Source organism: Brienomyrus brachyistius, chromosome 13 (assembly GCF_023856365.1).
Source record: "Brienomyrus brachyistius isolate T26 chromosome 13, BBRACH_0.4, whole genome shotgun sequence".
Taxonomy (NCBI): domain Eukaryota; kingdom Metazoa; phylum Chordata; class Actinopteri; order Osteoglossiformes; family Mormyridae; genus Brienomyrus; species Brienomyrus brachyistius.
In genome coordinates this window covers 1,635,115-1,651,643 of record NC_064545.1, presented here as the reverse complement: position 1 = coordinate 1,651,643, position 16,529 = coordinate 1,635,115, and the positions used below count along the sequence as shown (strand labels likewise).

The 16,529-nt window shown below is 42.9% G+C and overlaps 2 protein-coding genes across 2 annotated transcripts; one reads left to right on the top strand and one right to left on the bottom strand.

The window, feature by feature from the left end:
• Positions 1 to 1,853: 1,853 nt before the first annotated feature.
• On the bottom strand, positions 1,854 to 3,828 carry LOC125705989 (leukotriene B4 receptor 1-like). Its single transcript, XM_048972401.1, has one exon. It carries the CDS (start codon positions 3,672 to 3,674, stop codon positions 2,622 to 2,624), a length of 1,053 nt encoding a protein of 350 aa, XP_048828358.1. The 5' UTR covers positions 3,675 to 3,828; the 3' UTR covers positions 1,854 to 2,621.
• A 1,001-nt stretch (positions 3,829 to 4,829) lies between these two features.
• On the top strand, positions 4,830 to 10,720 carry LOC125705987 (E3 ubiquitin-protein ligase AMFR-like). The gene is made up of 13 exons (XM_048972400.1): positions 4,830 to 5,660; positions 5,793 to 5,885; positions 6,171 to 6,335; positions 6,543 to 6,695; positions 6,898 to 6,938; positions 7,097 to 7,229; positions 7,455 to 7,588; positions 7,726 to 7,836; positions 7,928 to 8,118; positions 8,248 to 8,351; positions 8,439 to 8,573; positions 8,967 to 9,121; positions 9,510 to 10,720. Exons 1-13 carry the CDS (start codon positions 5,415 to 5,417, stop codon positions 9,679 to 9,681), a joined length of 1,833 nt encoding a protein of 610 aa, XP_048828357.1. The 5' UTR covers positions 4,830 to 5,414; the 3' UTR covers positions 9,682 to 10,720.
• Positions 10,721 to 16,529: the final 5,809 nt, after the last annotated feature.

Genomic DNA, 16,529 nt, shown 5'->3' with positions numbered 1-16,529 from the left:
AATACTCAATTGGTACTAATGGGCTCAAAATTTGGCAATAAAATATCCTCCACACCATTACACCACCACCACCAGCCGGAATTGTTGATCTCATCTGACCAGGCAACATTTTTCCAATCTTCCATTGTTCAATTTTGGTGAGCCTGTGCCCACTGTAGCCTCAGTTTCCTGTTCTTAGCTGACAGGAGGAGCACCTGGTGTGGTCGTCTGCTGCAGTAGCCCATCTGCTTCAAGGTTTGACAGGTTGTGCTTTCAGAGACGCTCTTCTGCATGCCTTGATTGTACTGAATGGTTACTTTTGCTTTTCTATCAGCTTGATCCAATCTGGCCATTATTCTCTGACATGTACCTTCAACAGGACATTTTCAGATGTTCAGAACAGTTTATTGTTCAGAACATACTGCAATTGGTTGTGGTTCAGTGCAGTTAACACAGAGATGAGTGCAGTTAACAAGACACAATACAAACATAACAGAGAACCGCCGCTCCCTGGATGTTCTTCCTTTTTTTAGTACATTCTCTGTAAACCCTAGAGATGATTTTGTGTGAAAATCCCAGTAGATCAGCAGTTTCTGAAATACTCATATAACCCAGATTGGCATTAGCAACCATACCACATTCAACATCACTTTAAATCACCTTTCTTCCCCATTCTGATGTTTGATTTGAACATTAACTGAAGCTGCTGATCTGTAGCTGCATGATTTTATACATTGTGCTACTGACTAATAAAAAGTGGGCAGTGAGTGTACAGTCATGTGAAAAATTGGACACCCTAAAGGTGATGTAATTGGATCATCTATACAAAAACAAGTAACAAAATCACTTATTTAAGAATTTTTGTATCACTCTATTTCAATTTAGGTAATTATAGAAAGAACATGAGAAGACATGAACAGGAAACTGGAGGAAAAGTAATACCTTGTTTTGCTCACAGAATTCAACCGCCTGTTAGTCTCAGAAATTATATTACACCCTGCAACATAAGTTTTTGGAAATTTTAGAGGCGTTCCTCACAGCTAATGCTGTGAGAATTTTGGTGAGAGGGGGATATACAGTGTTGAAGTAACTGCCTAAAGTATAAACATGTTACTTGTGAGTCAGAATTAGCACAGTAACAGAAGTGAAACTCGACACTCAAAAGTGTCGACTTGTAGTCATCTTCTAAAGCATATGTCCGAGAAATCAGAGAAATGAAAGTAGATAGTCCATGTCAAATGAAAGCCTTCGTTACAGTAAAACACTGAAGAGCATACAAGGACCATAAATGTACTAAAAATTAGGCTGAAAGCATTACTACTGTCTCATTTTATCACTAATATAGTGAGTTTCCCCACTGGCAAATTTTATCATTGGGACCCCTGTATAGGCAAATTATTTCGTATGGGGACCCCCAGTCAGCAAATTATGGCAAATGACAATCTGATCCTCCCTCGTACCCCCACCCCCCATTTCCTTTTTACTCTTTTCCGATGCTGTGGACCTTGGCATTGTGTTGCTGATGTAATTTGTCCCTTAGCGAACAATATTTGGGGACTTCTCATTTGTAGTGTTTCAGGGCCTCCTGGAATCAAATGAACTGTGATATAATCAGCAATTACTCACACATTTGAACAGTGGTAAAAGCCAAACTTTTACAATCTCAAAACCACAAATTTATGGAAAATTCATTGACAAGCAGAATACACTGAAAAAAATATCAAATTCTAAAAATAGTTTCATCCATCTAACAACTGCTTATCCAGGATAAGGCTGTGTGGGCCTGGGGCCAAAAATATTTCTTGAAATATAATGCAGCAGAAAAGGGGAAACATGAAAAAGTATTAAAATGTGGGAAAAAAACAGAATCACTATTTGATAAAACCACATTGTTTAATGAAAAACAAACCAGAATCTCCCTGGTAACGAAAAACTGTTGTGGGACCATTTTGCAATGTGGTGCATACGAAGGTTTTAAACACATTATGAAACAGTTTTTTATGTTGCAATTTCCAAAAAGGAAGTAGAAACTAGTAACTTCTTAACTATATACGCGATTTGCATTTACAATGTGGTTTGCAATCGCATGTCATCTTGCATCAACACTGGATTTTAAAAACAGTTGAACTGTGAGAGAAAAGTTAATGTGAATTAGATTACATTAATTAATTACATAAATTAAAAATAAACATGTAACTCAAATGCATTACCATACATGTTGTGTACAGGAGGATTATTCCTACAATTAAGCAATTAAAACACTATTTAAATATAAAAGCAGGCAAATCAGTCAAAGGTTGAATAAAAACTCGTTCATTCATCACAAATGTCAAAAGAACATATGAAATCCATCAGTATTTAACTGGGTTTTGACAACAACATTCTTCAACAATAAGCCCAAGTATAGTGTACCTGCCATTCTTACCGTTTCTTGGTATCAGTCAATACACTGTTAAAATATTATTTAATTCATCTACACCAATAAAATATTGTTGATAATGTACAATTAAACATACAGATTTTTTCTTATCGAGAAATATAATACAGAAATACAATAAACAAGAACACAATATTCTGTAATTATACAAAAACATGCACAAAATGTCAAATAATTTCAAGGCCGACTAGGATTGACATACATTCTAAGGAACATCCAGAAGAATTTCTGACTCAGTACGGCAGTTAGTGCTGGGTTCACATGGGGAAGCTTGCCTTTTGGATATGAAAGATAACTCCTTTGTTCCGTCACCTGTGGCTGAGCTGGAGATATGACGGAAGAGCTTTCGCACGCCAGTGTCCCTGAGCGAGCTTCGAAATGAGCGTGCGGCAAACACATACAGCAGGGGGTTCACCGTGCTGCTGATGAAGACCAAAGCCCCGGTGACAAAGGCCATGTTGGCCCTTACAGACTCCACGCCCTCTGCCATGTCAGCATGCCACCTCTCCAGTATGATAGCCATCAGAGATAGAATGTTACACATGTGATGAGGAATCCAGCACAGGGCAAAAACAATCACGACGCTGATTATTAAAACCATGCTGTTCTGCTTAAATTTGAAGGTCATTTGTGTAATTCGCTTCCATAAGCAGCCATAGCAGATGACAAGGATGGCGAAGGGAACCACGAAGCCCACCATGGTTTCAAGAAGCAGAAACACCACCTCTTCGCTGGTTGAAGAGTATTCCCTAAACAGACATTGCTCCTTGTCTTCCTCTTTTTCCAGAACTTGTGTGGGAATTACAGGAATGCTGAAGATGAAAGCCAGAATCCATAGGACAAGCAGTAATTTGTTCAGTAATTTTTTCTTCTTCCAGTTGATGGAGGTGAATGGATAACGGACGGCAATAAAGCGCTCAATGCTCATGACGGTGATGAAGAACACACTGCTGTACATGCAGGAGTTAATGATGTACACCATGGCTTTACATACCGCCTCGCCAAAGACCCATGAGCGCACGAGTGAGTAGATCCACAGGGGTAGCGTGACGAGCACCAGCAGGTCGGCAACAGCCAGATGGAGGATAAGAACGACAGTGTGCGAGCGCTTTTTGACGTGCCGCAGAATTGTCCAGATCACCATCAAGTTCCCTGGCATCCCCACTATGAAAGATAATGCCAGGATAACACAGGCTACCACGGTTTCACCTGCAATGTCCTCCATTTGCTCAGATGGCCATGTGCTTGTGCCATTCATGTCTCACTCGTTGTGTCTGGAAGCATGTAAAGAGAGAAAACTGCTGTGCAAGCAAGAAATGCCTTCTTCTATGCAGTGTGGAGAACAGGAAGGACGCTATTTGGGAGGTATCTTGAGAGACAGAAGTTGGTGATTCATACATCTGATTCCTGTGCTTTGAAAATACAATGCTAAGGATTATATAAAACACAAAAAGCTAAAATGAAGTGGGGAAAAGATGTCATTTCATGGAGAAAAAATCTAGCTGTATGGTTGATTTGCCTTTACGGACTGTTGGCTATTATATATATTTTGTTCATAATAATATTTTTATAGATTTTGCATTAATGCTAACCAAAGTCATTTTTACAATATTTTTATTACTTAAATTGCTTCACCCCGCGACCCAGTAGGATAAGCGGTTTGGAAAATGGATGGATGGATGGAAATTGCTTCATTGACAATTGATTTGCAACAAATGCAGCAGTGGTCAATCTTTTCAGCAAAGACCCAGCGTGTATGCAGGTTTTTAGGGTAACCTTTTTTCAAACCCAGGTGTCAGGACTCTTCAGCCAATCAGGCCCCTAGTAATCTAATTAGGGAGTTGGAGTGAAAACCAGCGCACACAATGGTCATTCTGGATAAGAATGTTCATGCCTGCCCTAAAGGAAGGATTTTTTAGAGATCAGTTAGAAATTGGAAACGAGGTGCCAAGGTAGATAATCGGTGAATCCAGTGACAGAGCAAGTGAAACTGAATCTGCTTTATTCCAGGTGAAAACAATATCCACAATATGTTTAAAAGCGAGTAGATCACAGTTGTCTCCACCTTCTGGCCATATACCTCCTACTTAAAACCCTCATAATTACATGATCCATCAGCGATTTCTTTTTCTAATAATGTACTAATTTTTATGTCTTTGAAATTTTCATATAAATAAGTTCAGTATCCATGAACAAACTGGAAAGAAATATAATAAAGTAATAAATAATAAGTAATACATATTTATTAATTTATTACATACAACTAATACGACAAAATGTTAGCTATGAGCCTCAGATATGTTGTTCTGTCATAAAAGAAAACGAATTGAATCGTATGGTAAAACATAAATATGTCTACAGCAGGCGAAATGAAGTAGAAAATACTCTGGGCATCGATACCGGAAATGCGCCTATGACGTCACGCAGGACCGGAAGAGGTGGGTGAGGAGCGAAGGTCCGACCTACAGCAAAACAGCAGTAGTAAATAATAATGCTAAAAGTGCAACAACAACAAACAAAGTAGGTCTTGTGTGCGCTCAGTAGATTGACACGGTTTAACGCCACAGCTGGATTTATCCCAGAAAGACAGCCGAGCAGGCAGCCGTGTCTGCTTTTAAAGGCAGGCTTGGAGCGGAGTTGGACCAGATAAGCAGCACCGACGCGGGACTATAGCAGGGCGAGGGGGGTGTGTGCTATACACTTTTAACAGATCCCGATTGCCCTTAGCTTCCGAGCTTTGTGTTTTTCACACCTCCACCCGATCTGTTAGTAGTTTTTTTGGGGAAACACATGTCCTTCTTCGCTTTCTCAAGGTTCCAGAATTGAAAACGCAGAGACTTTAAATCGCGATCTTAAAGTCGGGTGTTAAACTTCACCATAAGGCTGTAAACCTGTATGGAGAGCACCGACACATGAACCCTGTCCAACAGCAGTGTCATAGTATCTTTGCTAGGTAATTTTGTTTTAAAAGCGACATTATTGTCCGTTTTCTGCCGCGATGCCCCTGTTGTTCTTGGAGAGGTTTCCTTGGCCCAGTCTGCAGACCTACACAGCCCTTAGCGTGGTGCTGCTCGCCGGTAGTATCCTGAGCGCATATACCGCTGTGAAGGACTTGGCAGTGGACAGTCCGATGGCCGATGACCGGCCGCTCAGCCTTGAAGGAGATGAAGAGCATGGATTTCGGGGTCCTGCCCAAGCCACAGACGTGCTGCAGTATCTAGCTAAGGATAGCCTTTTAGTGTGGGTGAGAAACTTTTTATCTTTGCAATACCAATAGGTGTCTTGTAAAAAAATACATATAAAAGCAAAACCTGCTTTCGATTATAGTAGATTTAATATTAAACATAACAGTTTCAGTAATTGTTACTTCTTTCAGGTGCTCGTGAACACAGCTTGCTGTTTGCTGATGTTGGTCGCCAAGATGATTCAGTGGATGGTGTTTGGACCTCTCAGAGTCAGCGAAAAGCAGGTGAGGACAAACGAATTGTGTTCATTCAAATAAGCTAGCCGGTCGCCCTCTCTTGAAAGTTCAGGTGTACACAACATTTTACTGCTCATCTATTCCATTTTTTAAAGGCTTATACTGGACATGTTTGTGGGACGATTTCATTCTTATGTTTATTGTAATTAACTTGGCGATAATTCCAGTAATATTTTTCCTGAACATTGAAAAATATCAATTGCTCTAATATACAAACAAAATAATTGCCTGACATGTTTTATAAAGTCCTCACCCTGTTTGCTCTCTCCACAGCATCTGAAGGACAAGTTCTGGAACTTTATTTTTTACAAATTTATCTTCATCTTTGGGGTACTGAATGTGCAGAACCTGGAGGAAGTAATTTCATGGTGCCTGTGGTTTTCCGTCCTCGTCTTCCTACACTTGATGGTCCAGCTCTGCAAGGATCGTTTTGAATACGTAGGTTTGGTCACCAGAGGTCATTGCTGCTGGTCTTTTGGTTTATAAGGCATTAATAGCCCAGAGCCTTTATGTGGTTACAGAAGGTGCTTTAGAAGTGGCCACATTAATATGCATTGGGGTTGAATGTTTGGCAGTCTTGACTCATCCGTGACACTTTATGTTGTGAACTTGGCTTGGCTTGTGTCTGCCATTCCCTACTGTTAGCTCTCCTTCTCGCCCACCACCCCGATGGGCAGCCATGGACGTGTGCTCTCCTTGTTGGTAGCCATGCTGGTGTCCTGCTGCGGAATGGCCGTTCTCTGTGGCTTGCGGGAGCACCCCCACGGACTGCACAGTGTGGCCTTCATGGCCGCTGAGGTAGGAGGTGGTTACTTTGCTTCCTCTCAGAGCACGATGTTGACAATATTTATTGTCCACTCAGTTACCTCCGTAGTTGGTATTTGTCAGTAGATTTTTACTGTGGGGGAAGATTTGAGCTTGTGCTTGAGAAAATTGACTTCAAGGGTCTGTGGACATGCCGTCTAGTTGCGTAAAAGTTAATGATGTTCTGTTTTTGTAGTGTCTGCTGGTTACCATTTGCACCGGACATGTCATAATGAGGTTAGTGTTTTAAGGAAGGTTTTCCTGCTTGAAGTGAGAGAGTTTAAGAAATCTATTGTGATGATGTTCAAAAATGGGAAGTTCAAGAATGTATCATTCACACACCTTTAAAACTTTGGTTGCCGTTCTCATTAGGGGACCTTTTCTTACTAACCCAGGTACACCATTCACCTGTGGGATCTGAACCATGTGGGCACTTGGGAGAGCAAAGGTACCTATGTGTATTACACTGACTTCATCATGGAGCTGGCCCTTCTTTCGCTGGACCTGATTCATCACATCCACATGCTGGTAGGCAGATCCTTCTCAAGCACACTTTTGGGGGCATTCCAAGGCTCTTTAGGTCATGTTCAGCTTGACATGAGTAAAGGAGTGTAGACAATAAATCAGTCAGACCATGGCTGTGTTGCTCTTGTGACCTGGGATTGGATGCGATAGACATCCATGTGGTGGGTATCCTTCGGTTGAGTTAGCCTTTAAGCTAACGGTCGTTTCTCATCTTCGGAAACCCCTCAGCTCTTTGGCAACATTTGGCTGTCAATGGCCAGCTTGGTGATCTTCATGCAGCTCCGCTACCTGTTCCACGAAGTGCAGCGACGCATCCAACGTCACAGGAACTATCTGCGTGTCATCGACAGCATGGAGGCCAGGTTGGAGGCCATAGATGTCTGCAGTTGTTTTTACTGCCTAGTCAAGGCGTGAACCTTCCTTTGGGGCGTCCATTTTGGCTCTTCTCCATGTAGTGCATCATGGTGGCTAATGTGTGCTGTGCTCGGCGTGCTCACAGGTTTGCAGTGGCCACCCCAGAGGAGCTGGCAGACAATGACGACGACTGCGCCATCTGCTGGGACTCCATGCAGGCGGCACGCAAGCTGCCCTGCGGCCATCTGTTCCACAAGTGAGCGCCGACAGCATAGCGGCTCACTGTGACAAACGCCCTCACAGAATCCCCACAAACTGACCACCGGCGTGTCTGTGTGCCTTCACAGCTCCTGCCTGCGTTCCTGGCTGGAGCAGGACACGTCCTGTCCCACCTGTCGCATATCATTGAGCATCACTGAAGGTGGCCAGATGCGGGATGGCCAGCAGGGGGAGCCTCTCAACGACGGCATGGCCGCCGTGGCTGGGGCGGACGCTCACCCACACCACAATCATCACAACCACTTCTTCCACTTTGACGGTAAGGCAGACAGTCATGTGGTTGCTAGACACCCCGACAAGCTAGCGTGATTTTTAACGCTGTACTGCTTGCAATCGCTAACATCCAGCTAGCAAACGGAACAGAATATGTATTTGCATCCTCCTGTAGGTTCTCGCATTGCCAGTTGGCTGCCTAGTTTCTCAGTAGAAGTTATGCACACCACCAGCATCCTGGGAACGACACGGGTCAATAACTCTCAGCTCAATGCCATGGTGAGTATTCAGAGCCAGCTATGTTGCTCCAGCTTGTGAGCATCACAGTCTCCTCAAGGCTGAACTTCTCGGTCACGTTCCCTACAGGCTCATCAGATCCACGAGATGTTTCCCCAGGTGCCCTACCACCTGGTAATGCAGGACCTGCAGCTCACACGCTCCATAGAACTCACCACTGACAACATTCTGGAGGGACGTATCCAAGGGGCCTTTACCGCACAGGTCAGTTTAACGCAGTTCCGTGCCACAAGGGGGCAGTGTGGAGAGTAGTGTGGCCAGTCTCCTTCCCGCCTCTGTGTGTGGGGTTTGCAGTCTCTGTCTCTGTGTCATTATGGGATTTTCTCTAGGTTTTCCATGTTTCCCCCCCACTGTCCAAAAACATGCTAAGGTGAATTGTAAATGGAAAATTGTCCGTAGGTGTGACTATGTGTGCTCTGGGATGTATTCCAGATGCCGAAGACCCTGCATAGGACATGTGGGTATGCGACACAGATAGGTGGCTAGATGCATGTTTAAATTGCGGACCCCAATTCCTACTGCTTTTACCATAGAATTTTAATTCTGACATCACATGAAAGGCCTTTCTCTCAGCCTAGTGAACATGCCCCTTTCCAGGAAAGCCGAGCCTCAGAGGAGTCGACAGGGGCCAGAGGTGGGAGGGAGGAGGCGCCGTCTGCGGAGGCAAGGGGAGGCCGCTTTTCGAAGTCGGCAGTGGAGAGGCAGAGAATGCTGCTGCAGAGGAAGGAGGAGCTGCTGCAGCGAGCGCGCAGGTGCTGCGCCACACCGGCTGTCCGCTGGGAGGGTCACTTACAGGCTGCGCTTCTGTTCACCCTCTGCGTGCCCCCTTACCTTCTGTGTGGCTGCCTGTAGTGCAGTATCTCCAGGCTTTAGATACGTCAGGGGTACTATTTCCCAATTCCATGAGTGATGCAAAGTTAAGGTCCTCTTCCCCTGGTAAAATTTTCCCAGGGGGCGTGGCATTGATTCTGCAGTCCAGAAAAAATTGTGTTTTGTTTCGAATGTGTACCAGAGTCCTTCAGTCGATTATCCCCGAGATGCATGTGTATAGTGATGAGCAAATGAAGCGTCTGGAACCTTTTGCTGTATTTTGTTGATGGCTGCTTCCTGCTGCCTGATTAATCCCCTGTCTCACCACAGGCGGTATCTGAATAAGACCCCAGAGGAAAGAGATGAGGATGGCCTGGAGGATGATGCTGTCTCCCCAGACCCTGTGGTGCTGCGTCGCCGGATGCTAGCAGCAGCTGCAGAGAGCAGGCGCCCCTGGCCCCCAGACGAGGACCAGGACCAGGACCAGGACCTGTCCCAGTGAGGCTGGCCCAGAAGCCTGTCGTACTTCACTTTCACACCAGCAGTGATCTTTTAGCCTCTTTCTGTGGGGAGACTCCTCCCCTTTAGAATTATGGGGCTTAATCCAACAGATACTGAGACAAAATCTTAAATTATGAAAGTGATTTCAGGTGTTTAACAAAGTGTAGAGAAGATTCTCTGCCATTAACTTTAAGCTGAACCTGTTAGAGCATAGAACTGGTACTTCAGAGCCATACAGAACACCTTTCTTATCAAACCTAAACTCTAATTCCAACATTCAAAATACTGAAAAGCTGAATGGGTTTTCTACAGGAGTTGTGCTAGACACACAAATGTGTTATATTTTGCTAAGCTGTGACATTGCTGTGCTGCTGTAGCAAGAAAATCTTAAAGTGACTGGAGTATGTAAAAGACTTAAAAGCTTTAATTAATCTCATCCCAGGCAATGCGTGGATGTAAATGAAGAGTATGAGCAGGGCTTGTATTGCTTATAGGTTTCTGAAGAATTGTTTTAGCTGTTACCTACCTCTGTGTGGTTGGTGGAGTGAGACACATGATGACTGTACTCTGGTTGGGTTTGCCAGAGGTTGGATGGATGGCACAACCAGCCGGATGTTTTCTTGGTTTGGATAAGAGGGACTTTTCTGGGTTCTGGTTTGTTTTTGAATGTGATGTGCAGGGTAAATTTTATGTCAGTTTTTAAGTTGTGAATTCTGAAAGCTTATATATCTGGAACATTAACAAAAAAGTAGTGATGGGCGATTGAAGCTTTATGAACCATTTTCTGTATATTCTGACCCCACTAGATGGGGCTCTTGGTTTACTTTGAGCCCTTTTTTAAACAGAGAGCACCATCTAGTGGTGTCACAGAATACAGCAAATGGTTCATGATGCTTCGTCTGGTCGTTACAAAAAAGCAAAAAACTTCCAATGAGGAGAACCTCCCCAGTGTTAGTCTAAAATGTGAATGTGCTGTTTATACAAGGCGAGCTGATGACCCTTAGGCAGGTTCTGCATGTGTTCTGAAGATACGTGGGGGGAATTCTGCAAGCAGGACGGCCTGATGCAGAAGTAGCAATATGAACCGTGGGGATCGAGTGGGGAGATGTCAGTCCTAATGCTCTCCAGTCTGAGTCAAGCTTAGCTGCATTAGCATTATTGAACTAATGTCCTATATGTGCATATTCCTGTTCCTATAGTAACAACATTGCTTGTGTTAAATGCTGCAGGGCTTAAGCTTCTTAACCTTGGATTGCCTTTGGAATGGTTTACACTTGAGGTGGGTCTGCTCCTTTTTGCTTGGCCCTGCTTCGCTTTTATTGGTCATTGTCCTGGCTGTCCTCAGAGTGGTTATTTCCACACTCTTTATCTGCAGCTGAGTACGCAGGTGAAGTCTTGATCTGTCACTTAACCCAAGGGCTGAAACAACTTGCTGGGTTTTCCCTGTTTACTTTACAGACTTTGCGAGGCTTTTTGTTTTTAACAATGTAAGTGTCTGTCTGACAAACGTGTATGTGCTCACAGCATGGGCAGCTTCCATCTAATAGGTAAACCAGAATCTATAATGTGATTCTCTTGTTGTTTATAAAGTCTGTCCCATTGGTGTCAGTGCCTGTTCATGCGTTAAATGTTCAGTTACATTCAGTAATGTTACCGCTTGTTTAAGTTCATTTAAGTATTGGAATAAGACTTAAAGGTTCTGGTCATCATTTGATCTGTTGACATTTCTGATCTTGTTACTAGAGTTCTGTACCTTTTGCCTTGAATTAGCCCTGTGTACATGTAATAACAGTAACTGTTCTGCCAGTGGTTTGGTGGGAACACTGACACTAAGTATGCTGTCAGTTCCACCTGTATTCACACAGCTGCTGCAGAATCTGTGTACAGAGACTGTCAGGTTTTGGCAAACTCTACCTGCCTGTTCATCAGGTCCCCGTTATCGTCAATGTGACGCTTTCCTATGCATGTACCTGGTTATCCCAGAGAGGGATGCACTGGGATCTGGAAACCTTTCCAAAGAGTTTATAGCAGACAAAACCTCCAAAGCAAAGTCTTCTGCATTTCTTGTGATGTGATGCAGTTTTTCATGCCAGTGGCATTCACTGCATTTTGGTTTGTCACTATGCAGGATCCGTTTTGCAAAATCATCCAATTGCACTGTCACTCGATGTCTTCAGCCGTAGTTTTTACACACGTAAGAAACTGCAGTTTGATTGCTTTATTAACAAAATGTTGTGCCTAAATCAACAATGTATTAATGACGCAGTGATTTTGCAAATAATTTTGTAATTAACAATGTATAATAAATGCAAATTTTCCCTGTATAAAATTAAAGTTACTACTGGGACCCTCTTACTCCTTTCTCATCAGTTGGGAAAATAGTTTCGCAGCATAAATAGCAATGTGTTTTAAAAAAATAATAAAAATGAAGTACTACATCATACCACTGGAGGGCAGTATCTACCTGTGCATTACGGTTCAGTAAATGAAGGGCTATGACTTCATTTCACTTGACTCCGTGTTTTTGTGTTTTGCCTTCTGATTTTTGTCCATTCTCCAATGTCTCCCTGATACTTTCTTTTGTTGAATATGCTATGAATTTTCCCGGCTTCTGCATCCAATGATGGGTATTAAATAGAGGTATGCAACTCAAAAACAGTGCTTGACGCAATGGATGCTGAAAGATCCAGGCAAGCTGAGGGAAGCTTTGACGGCACAAATGCGCTGATAGACATACAGCAGTGCAAATGCATGCAGCTCATTCTATGGTGCCTGAAATGTGTGGAAAGTGTTACCTTCTGTCAGCTCTCCGGACATTTGCACTGAGCTGTTGGTCCCATCATTAAAATGCTCACAATCCGTTTGACTTTTGACTTGGAGCAGTGCAATGATGCTGAGCTGTTGTGTTCTATCACACCTGTTAAGTCAAGCCTCTGTTGTTATGGTACTAGCAAAATTTGGTCTTTGTTGTTAATGGAAGGAACTCGTAGCACAGAATGAATGCTATGTCTTCATGGAGTTTCCGAGCATGTCTACACACACAATTGTCATGCATGCTGTTGCGCTTCACATTTCCTGTGGATATTCTATATCTCAGATTGAGCAGCAATCTAATTCTGTGTAACTGAATTATGTGAGATATTTATTTAAAGGTCATGGGCATGCACTTTTAATTCTGTGTAATCCAGCGTGGCACCGGGCTTAACCATTCGGGAATCTCCTGAACGCCTGCCAGAAGCCACATCTCATTACTCCCTATTAGCTCTGTGCCTTGGCAAGCTAAGCTTTGCCCGTGAAACTCGTAGGGCGCCTGGCACTCTGGTCAGTAACACGCTGAGAGACTCTGCCCTCCGTCAAGCCCAGAAAGGCAGGGATGGTTCCTGGTAGATCCGTTTCTGGTTCCAGGGGATCTCCCTGTGTTTTGAATCATTCAGAATGGGATCGGTCCCGTTGCCTGGAAGTGTAATTGATTTTTTTCAGTAGGGCCAATTGACCGAGTGGTCAACTCGCAGGATATTCTCCAGTGAGGGCAGAGATACAATCTTGGACTATGCTCAGAATAATGAATTTGCCTGTTTTGGAAGGGAATGTAGTTCCTAGATTTGGCTGAAAAATCAGCGTTGTTGCCTTGTTTATTTTTATATCCGGTTAAGCCTAAAGGACACGATTATTATCATATGCAAGCACTGCACCAATATCGCTGAACTTGTTTGGTTTTGCCTCTGTTTCCTTTGCTGTCAGGAATATTGATTTAGATTTACATGGGTGATGGCAGAGATGGCATGGGCCTTTCCTCGTGTTTTATAGAATGTTTCCGCAAGTAATCTCCTGCTGGCCCTTAATCCCTGTCAAAAGTATCTCACAACTCCGAATAGATTAGGTGGAAGCTTTGTTGGACCTTGCATCAGAGATGACATTCAGCGCAGGACCTCGTATTGTCACCCCTGACCGTAGCTCCAGAGCTGTGTGACATTTATTTTTATTTTGCTGACACTTTGTCCAGGCGCCATAGAAGTGAGACAAATGCCACACTGCAGACCTAGGTGCAGTCATGGCCTCAACTGGGCATAAGTGCAGCTAGGCTGAGCTTCCAGTGAATTCCCAGGTACAGGTGTAAGGTAGTATTGGAGCAGTGATAATGAAGTTTATAATGCAGTACCCAGCCCGATGTCACAATTACTCGTTTATAAAAAACTGAAAAGAAAGCTTGCAAATATGAAAAGATACAAATAAGTAAAAACTCGAATGAATGGTGATATTTTTACTCAAAAACCATCAGTAATGTACGATTTTTAGCAGTTCGAATGCAGTAATAACGAAAAGTAAAACGATGCAAAAGCTCGCCTTCCAAATTTCCCAGTGATGCTTAAATGCACTTTTAATAGCTTTGGGCAAATTCGTTTGTAGTTGGGCTGGTTGTGAAAGACATCCTGAATTCCACAGAGAAAATAACTGCATGAGGTTCTGATTGTGACACGCTTTGTAGTCCCCCCCCTACATCTTTCGGCCCAGCATGGTGCCCGTATGGAACTGTGTGGTACAAAGGGGAAGCCGACAAGCATGTTCAGTAGATCATTTTCTACCATCCCCCATCTAGTACTGTTTAGCTGAAAGAAGTATGATGTTTTTTACACTCTAGAGGTGCTGCTGTTGCCATTCCATTTAAGAAGCTTCAGGTTTCTATATTTTAGATCACCTGCCTTATGTGACAACACTTGGCATCTTTGCTTTCAAGATCAGAGTGGCTGCTCAACAGCAAGTGGCATATGTTCCATTAACTCAATTAATTCAATTCAATTTTATTTGTATAGCGCATTTTGGCAACATTACAGTTTTTTTTTTTTTTTTACATGATCCCCGCCCAAAGCCCCCAGTGAGCAAGCCAGAAGCAACAATGGCAAGAAAAAACACCCTAGTTGGAAGAAACTTTGGGAGAATTCAGACTCTACGGGGGGCCCATCCTCCAGCGGCCGGCAGAGGAAGTCAAATGATCAAAATGATCAAATCCTAATTTATACTCCAAATATTAATATTCGAGTCTAAATGTAAAGGGCAGATGGACGCTGGTGCAGCATTAATGACCACGGTTCATATTTATGTTGCTAAAACTGCCACAATAAACTGTACCACAAATACAGTTTGTGGCCACCTGCTCGTTAATGCAAACGACCTGTTCATCCAAATGGCAAATCCTGTGGCTGCAACTGAATACAAACGGCATGCACTTAGAATGGTTAAGATGCCTGATCTAAGTAATTTTGAATGTGTTGTGATTGTTGGTTCCAGATGTGAAAATTCCAGCATCTCTGAAACGGCTGCCTTCCTAGGATTTTCACATACTACAGTAAGGGTAGTGAACCTGATCCATGGAGAGCCAGTGTGGGTTTTTGGGATGACCTCTCAATCAGCCAGTAGTAAAGCAGTGGTTCGCAACTCCAGTCCTGGGGACCCACTGTTATTGGCTGATTGAGAGGTCATCCCAAAAACCTGTACCCACAGTGGCTCTCCATGGATCAGGTTTGCCACCCCTGTATTTGTGTCTAGAGTTTATAGAGAATGGTGTGATAAGCAAAACATGTCTAGTCTGTTACATTCGAATGGCCAGATTTGTTAAAACTAACAGGAAGATCACCGGTGGAAAAATAACAGCTTAGTAGAGCAAGTGTGCAGACAGGCTTTTGTGAGCACATAACTCTATTCTTGGAATGTTTCTAGAGACAAAAGTGTATCCTACCTGGTACTCCATAGGTGTTCATAACTGAAAGGGGTCAAAGCGTGTAGTGATATCCTGCCAAGCACAAAATTCTGCAACTGTATGCATATTGAAGTGGCCATATTACTGACAAGGGACGTCTGCTGTTTCTTTATGTCTGGGAAGAAATGAATTTGTATTTCATTATTCACTGTTATTTTGCAATCAGTTAAAGGAAAAAAGCTGAAAACTTATTGGTTATATTAAGTCAATATTTCTGAGCTTATCAATAATAGACTGAAAGATTTTTGGTACCCTTCACAGCTGCTGGTCTTTTGCCCAAAACACGTCTGGCTCATCCGATAGTCCATCATTAATCATTGATAAATCATTGGGAGCCATGGGTATTATTGACAACAGTCATAAGTCCTTTTACAGTTTCTTAGAGGGATCGGAGTTCAACCTCAGACTGCGCCGCTCCAGGTCACCCACTCCAGTGTCGTCACCACGGTCTTGGGTCATTGTCCTGATAAAGGGTAAATATCCTTCTAAGTCTTAAGCTTTTGCAGCCTGAAACAGGTTTTCCCTCAACATTTCGTCTTTATCTCCTTATATTTTTACATTTGCCTTCCCATATCGTGATGCCACCAACAACATGATTATAGGATTATGCGATTAGGTTAGCGTGGTAGGACTGCACTGGGGGTAATGCCTTGTAATGAGGCTAAATAATTCATTATCTGTTTCTCTGGACTACAGAACATTTTAGCACAACATCTCCCACATGCTGCTTTGCCAAGCATGCATGAGGGTTTCTTCCGAAACACTTCCTGTTTCAACCCTGCAGGTTAGTTTCAAGGTCCTAGATTCAAGATTAAAGCAATTTATTGTCATATGTGCAGTGTCTACACAGTAATTTTTTTTGTTTAGTACTTCATATGATGTAAAACCAAAAGCAATAGCACAGAAGATAAGCATATAAAAAATATAAATGTATCACATATACAAGTATTAAGGCAAAGAAAGTGGCTCACGATATAAATGACGACTAATACAAACATAAAAAACAAAAACGCAGTTTTCACAAGAGGAGTGAACAAAGACATTTGACACAAGGTGGCGCTATCTTGAGAGTAGTTCTAATTTAGTCATTTGAC